Here is a 6955-nt window from a genome sequence, read left to right as displayed (position 1 = left end):
AGGTGTACAGAACTAGTAATAGCAATGGTAATAACAATTTTGGTATATGTGTGTGCATATGTTTGTGATTTATCCAGTTGCACGCACATGTCTGTGTGGGATGTGTGTGTGGATGTGCATGTCTGTACATGTGGAGCTGACAGTGGATGTTTTCTGTCACTTTCCACTTTGTTCCTTGACAAGGTCTCTCACTGAGCCCGGAGCTCACTGATTGACTGGACAGCAAGCCGTGGGAGCCTCCTGTGATCAGAAACACGCAACACCATGCCCGGTTCCCCATGTGGGTGCCAGGGATCTGAACTCAGGTCCTCGTGCTTGTACAAAAGGCACTTTACCCACTGAGCCATCTCCCCAGAACCCTTTGGTTATTTTTAAATAAAAGATATTTAATTTGTGGGGAGAGAGAGAGAGAGAGAGAGGTGAGGTGGGGTAGAGGCAGAGATAGAGAGGTGCAGCGGAGGTGGGTACAATCTCACTGAGGTCAGAGGACTTTGCTTTAGGAGATGGTTCTCTCCTTCTGTGGGCTCCAGGAATCAAATTCAGGCCAGCAGTTTCATGAGGCAAGCACCTGGTAAGCCACCTCTCCAGTCCTTTTGTTACTGCTGCTGTTGACGAGACAAAGCCTCACATATGCCAGGCCAGTCTTAACACCTTGTCTTCTTCGCCTCTACCTTCCAAGTGCTGGGATGGCACACATGTCCATGATGCCTGGCTCTGGCACCCTTTTGCCCCTAGGATTTTCCATCCTAAGTGTCAGTCCCTGAATACAGAACCTGTGTGTCAGGAGGACCGACTTACACCCGGGTCACGTATTGCCCACAGTCACCCACCTGTGGCAAGGATCCACTTCACTTTCCTGATGCTGAAAGCAAAGCAGACGAAAGCACAACCAGAGGCGACGGGTTTTATGCACATGTGCTGGACTCCATGACCTAGAGAAACAAAGAGCAGGGACGGCCGGGTGACTGGCAGCATGACGTCACTTAATCATCACCAGACAACAGCAACAGCAAACTTCACAGACGAGGCCCATTTTACAGAGACGCTAGACTCAAAATAGCTTGTTCCTGACTCCAGGGCGGTCTGATCACAGAGCTGGCCTATCTGTGAAGGAGGGCTGCCGGGAGGGTATTACCCGGAATAAACTGAAGGCAGAGGGAATTCTGAATGAGACAGTTACGCAGTTTACAATTGCTGGGTGGGTAGGTTGCTGTGGGTGAGTAGTGACAGGGTGGGACATGGGTGTGAACTGTGTGACACGCCATGTGTGCCATGGTTTGTATACCCAGCAGCTCTTCGCATGCTAGTTCCCTTGTCTTTTGATAGATCTATGTCTCTACACTATGTGTCCCGGCCAACCCTAGTTGATCATAGCCTGTATTTAATGGACTCTACATTGTCATCTATAAAAAGACCCATTGTTGGCTTGTTAACCCAATAAAATTCTGACTTGCTAACGATTGCATTCCACTTGTAGAAGTGTGGAATTGTCCGGGCGACAAGTCACACGTAGGACAGATATGCTAAAAGCTGTGGAATAGCTGTGGGTGGCCCTGTCACGGGTCTTCCCTTCCCTCCCAGCCCAGCCCTACTCCCAAGAACTCTGCGACCAGATGTTACCAAGTGGAACTGGAAAGGACCTGAAAATGTCTGAAGTCAACATCAGACCTTTTCAGGATCTCAAGAAGTGGGCTGCAGGTTCCGATCTTTCCTCCCCCTTCAACCAAGAAGTGGAGGACGAGACAAGGACCTCCCTGCACTGTAACGTAAGGGAGAGTTGCCCAGAGAAGAGCTGTGAACTAAGAAACTCCTTGAATAGTGACAGAAAATGCTTCTATTTGTTTCTGATCATGTGAACGTGTACGTGATAGGAACAGGGCGTGCCAGGGATCAAACGCAGAATAACAAGCGTGCAAGGCAAGTGCTCTACCCACTGAGCGATCTTCCGGGCTGACAGGTATAGTTTCTAAACATAGGGCACTCTCCCCGTCCCCCCTCCTAATCTCTCTCTTCCTCACAACTGCCTCCCACACTCTCTTCCACCATCTTGTCTCTAGGGACAAGATGGAAGGGGCCTAACAAAGCCAAGCAGTACAGAAAGAAGGCTTCCAGTGGCTGCCCCACTGTGGTGCCAAGGCACACGTCCTCGCCCGCTCTCTAACTCACACACCCATTCCCTCACTCACTTGCTCATTCCTCTACCCTTTTGCACACTCCTGAATGCCACTCATTCATCCAACTCGGACATTAATTACCTGGTCTCCTAGTCACTCACTATTCTGGCTCACTTACTCATTCCTAAGCAGACTCTGCCTTCTCATTCCTGCCCTGTGTTATTACCGTGCTGTCTGAGTGGCTCTTTCAAGCAGACCCTGAAGCTTTCAAAGCTGCTGCCTTCACTCTCAGCCCTTAGTGTGGGAGTCTGGAAAATGTCAGCAGAGGCAGTGGCAGCGGTGGCTCCCGCCTTTGATCTCAGCATTGGGGAGGCAGAGGCAGGTGGATCTCTGGGAGTTCAAGGTCAGCCTGATCCACAGAGCAAGTTCCAGGACAGTCAGAGTTATTACACAGAGAAACCCTGTCTTGAAAAAAAAGTCAGCAGAGAAGAACACACACAAAGATTGCATAGTTGTTCAAACTCAAAACAAAACAAGTACAAGGGAGCAGGTGCACCGAGCTCCCAGTCAAACCTCAGAAAGGATGTGCTCAATGAGATGAAAACGTAAAGAAAAAAGGTTTTAAGGGCTAAAACGTTGGGGGGGGATGTAGGACTGAGAGACAGCTCAGCAGTTAAGAGCATTGGCTGCTCTTCTAGAGGACTGGAGTTCAATTCCCAGCACCTACATTGTGGCTCACAACTGTAACTCCAGTTCCTGCGGGGTCCAAACACCCTCTTCTGGCCTCCACGGGCACCAGGCATGCATGCGGTGCACAGACATACATGTTGGCAAAACATTCATACAGATCATCATTTTTTTTTAATCTAAAAACAGAAATTTAAAGGCTGGAATGAGTGTTGAGACGTGCAGAGACACTCTGAGCATAGAACTCCCTGTGACTGTACAGGGGTACATCCATGAAGCCCACCCCAAAGGGAAGAGATGGACAGAGAGAAACAGGGAGGCAGAAAGGGGACACAAAATGGGAAGAGGAATTAGTTGGGCATGGTGGCACATTCCTTTTAATTCTGGCTCTTGGGAGGTGAGGCAACAGTGCCAAGAATTTGAGCACTGCCTTGGCTACATAGCAGAAAATGATGGGTTGGGGGTGAGGCACCAGTCTGAGTACCTTAGCAGTTATTTCTATGTCTCATGTAATGCCCAAACTATCCTTTCAGATTGACTGTAGATTTGATCAAGAGGGAAACCAAGGCTTGGAAGGAGAACCATTTACCTAGAGTCATAGTTAGCAGAGGGTAGGCGCCTGAGTGTAAGCTTATGTCTGAGGGCCTGCAGATCTTGATTGTGCCTGGCTTGGGAAGGGTGGGGGCTGCGGAAGCATTCAGTATGACAGGGGGCTATCCCAGGCATCTGGTCCAGCTGGAGCATCTGGGAGCTGTCAGGGATCAGGGAAGGGACCCGTAGGTGGGTCCAGGCGGCTCCCGGGGCAGGTGAGAACCCAGAAGGGAGCCCAAAGAGTCTTCTTCAGCAAGGATCCAAAAGGTCCAGGGTGGGTCTGGGGTTCAGATTCCCAGTTCCAGGACCCTGGGACAGCCTTATCTCAGTCAGAGAACCAAGGATGGAAGTCAATGATTTGGGAAGTGGTTGGATGAGGGCTTCCTGGAGATAGATATGCCAGTGTCTAAGTGTGTCAGCTGGGACATCCAACTTGGAGGGTCATTGGCTTGAGGGCTGCTGAGGTAAGGGTTCGACAAATGCCAGCCCTGTCCAGCGCCTGCCTTGGAAGATTGGTAACTGAATATTAATGACCTGGGGCCCAACAGTTGTAATTAGCACCCCAGGTGTCAGTCAGAAACCAACAAACAGCCAAATCCCCGTGGCTCCACCCAGCCTACCCAGCAACGGGGGTGATTAACCATTAACCCCCACCCCTCCCCACAGAGCCTCCACCCTCTGCAGAGGCTAGGCCAGGACGCCAGGCTGAGTCTCCCAGAGGGCAGTTTGAAACAGAGGAAGGCAGAGAAGGGACCTGGGAGGAGGCAGGGAGAGGGCGGGGACGGGGGCTGGGGCTCAGCCCAGGGGCTTGGGTGGCATCCTGGGCAGGGCAGGACAGGGGGCTGAGCCGTGGGTAGGGGAGAATGCGACTCTCTAAAACCCTCGTCGACATGGATATGGCCGACTACAGTGCCGCTCTGGACCCAGCCTACACCACCCTGGAGTTTGAAAATGTGCAGGTGTTGACCATGGCCAACGGTAGGTGGGGGCAGTTGTGCCCAGGTATGGAGTGAATCTTTGGCACTGGACTTTGGGATGGGAGGAGAAATACAGAAAATTGTAGGTTGGTCCTATAGGCTCGTACAGGTATTGCCAGGTGAAGCAAGTGGACCCACGTACTGTGGCCAGAGGCATTCTGGGTGAGGGAGGCTGGCAGAGGTGGATTTCCGACAGAAACATTTCCCAGAGCTTCCCTAGATAGGCCCTGGGATCTCAGGCTGCCTTCCTCACCACGTTACAACAACCAGCCGTGATGGTGAGCTTCCTCGGGGTGACTGCAGAAATCCTACCCAACATGGTCCGTCTTCAGGCCCCTGGGCCTATAAGCAAGCAACAAAAGCCCCGTCCTGTTCCTAGAGATGGGGACAGGAGGCATAGCTATATTTCAGAGAAACTGGAGTTCAGGGGCAGCGGAGGGAGTGGAATTCTCAGGCTTCCTAGCTAGAAAAACAGCACAGCCGTGTGGTCTACATGCATGGCCCTGGGTGTCCGTGTTCGTGTATGGGTAGCATGGCAAACACAAGAATACAGCTGCGAGTCGGTTCCCCCTTTAAGTTTGTGTCCTGGCTTCATCTGTACGTGTTTGTTGAATGTTCTGTGGTTGTATCTCCAGGGGCATCTGTTTTGCTTGCTTGCGTATTTGTGTGTGTGTGTGTGTGTGTGAAGTCTGTGAGTCTGTTCCCCCTTTAAGTTTGTGTCCTGGCTTCATCTGTACATGTTTGTTGAATGTTCTGTGGTTGTATCTCCAGGGGCATCTGTTTTGCTTGCTTGCGTATTTGTGTGTGTGTGTGTGTGTGTGTGTGTGTGTGTGTGAAGTCTGTGAATGTGTGTCACGGGCCTGTAACATGTTTGTGAATGTGGACTGGTGGACATACTCTGTGCTTCCTGCCTGGTGGCCCTGGATGGCACTTTGCATTCGCGCATGTGCACACAGCCCCTTGTGCTGCTGGGCAGCCTTCTCTGATGTACACAATTGTGTCGCTCCGTTGCATGGGGTTTTGTTTGTTTTATTTTATTTTGAGACAGGATCTTTATGGAGATCTGGTTGCTCTGAGACTCACTACATAGACCAGGCTGGCCTCAAAATCATAGAGATCTCACCACCTCTGCCTCGCCAATACTGGGATTAAAGGGTGCGCCACCATACCGGACTTGGTTTCCTTTTCGTTTTGCTTTGTTGTTTTTATGCAGAGTATATGTTCCCGAGCTGGCCTGAAACTTTAGAACATATTCCTAGACTAGCCTGGAACTTGGGATCCTATACTTCAGCCTCCCAAAATAGCATGGTTTTGTTATGAGGGTCTTAATGATTGTTGTGTACCAGACATTGGGAGGTGCATCAGTAGCCTGTGTGTTTGTCTCTGAGCCGATTCTGTTGTCGGTGTGTGTCGCTCCGGTTCAAACATCTGCTCCAGTATCACTGAGACTATGTCTGGAGGGAGAATGAGAAGGTAGACTTCCTGGCTGGGGGTGGGGGTGGAAGGGGGCCGATAAGCTCCTGGATAGGAGGGGACCACCTTCTAGACTAGCCCTAGAGAGAAGGCACTTGGCTGGGGCTGGCCTGCTACCACCTTTCATCCTTGACTCTGACACTATAAGGCTTAAGCCTGGAAAGCTGTGCTCTCAATCGGCCTGGAAAGAAGCATCGTGTGGGCTCTGTCCATGGTCAGTCCCCCAGCTGCCTCCCCTAGTACCTCTTGCTGTGTATGGTGCGACCTTGGGCACACCGCCTCCTCCTTTGTCTCTTGCGCAGTATAAAAATGTGTTCCTTTACCCTGTTGGCCAAAAGCTTTCAGAAGGATGGATGCTTCCGAGGAGGTGCTCAGGGAGAAACATACTGAAGTAGTGAATAAGTTGCTTCTGCCTTGAGATAGTATCATGTGACCCCCTCAGGGACAGCACATACTGTCACACTCCTGGCCACTACAAAGGCCCTTCAGTCTGCACCTGCAGTCAAGCCCTTAAGTGTCCTGAGGACATATCAGTCACCCCCAGCTCTGGAAAAGCTCTTCCTCCCCTGCCTCAGTTTCCTTATCTGTAAAATGGAGATGGGTAGCACATAGTATAAATTACACAAGAGCTTTTCTTGGTATTTGGTCCTGGCCCCAACAAGTGTGCCCTCTAGGACTCTGTATATGATGGAAGAGTCTCTATGCCCTGCCGAAGTTCACAGAGGTCTGGGAGTTGGGGTTATAAGAGGTTGTCTTCCAAAGTCAATGGGCTTCATCCCGAGCTGATGGTTAGAAGGTTCTAAGGATGACTGCTCCCACCTTCCATCCTCAATTCAGAAAGAGCAGAAGGGTCCTCACAGATACCCAGGCATGGGCAGCATGGCCAAACACAGCACACCACCCCATAAACCCTGTCCCTCTGCCTGGCAGCAGTGTAAATGACACTGGGCAAGCCCTTTCCTCTCCAAGCCTCAGTCTTCTTCACTGGGCAATGGAAATCGCCTGCTGACCTCAGGGGAGATGATCCGGCTAATTATGCCCAACCCAGGCTGCCCAGCAAGAGGACACTTGCCAGCCTCTGCCCGAGTTGCGGGCTCAGCTCTCCCCGGGGGT

The 6955-nt window shown here is 51.2% G+C and overlaps 1 protein-coding gene across 4 annotated transcripts in view; it reads left to right on the top strand.

The window, feature by feature from the left end:
- The window catches only part of Hnf4a (hepatocyte nuclear factor 4 alpha), a 64074-nt gene that overhangs the window by 34296 nt on the left and 22823 nt on the right, over positions 1-6955 (top strand). For 2 of the 4 annotated variants that reach the window (XM_087911039.1, XM_087911038.1), the window contains exon 1: positions 4187-4370. The exons of 1 other annotated variant lie outside the window; for it this stretch is intronic. In XM_087911039.1, coding sequence (XP_087767165.1) covers positions 4256-4370 — 115 coding nt within the window. In that variant the 5' untranslated portion in view covers positions 4187-4255. Of the gene's footprint in view, positions 1-4186; positions 4371-4512; positions 4648-6955 lie in introns of those variants that run through there. One more of the 4 variants, XM_087911041.1, reaches the window with a different exon arrangement.

Source organism: Myodes glareolus, chromosome 10 (assembly GCF_982192425.1).
Source record: "Myodes glareolus chromosome 10, mMyoGla1.1, whole genome shotgun sequence".
Lineage (NCBI taxonomy): Eukaryota > Metazoa > Chordata > Mammalia > Rodentia > Cricetidae > Myodes > Myodes glareolus.
Note: the sequence above shows the minus strand (reverse complement) of the source record. Positions and strands in the feature narration are given on the sequence as shown.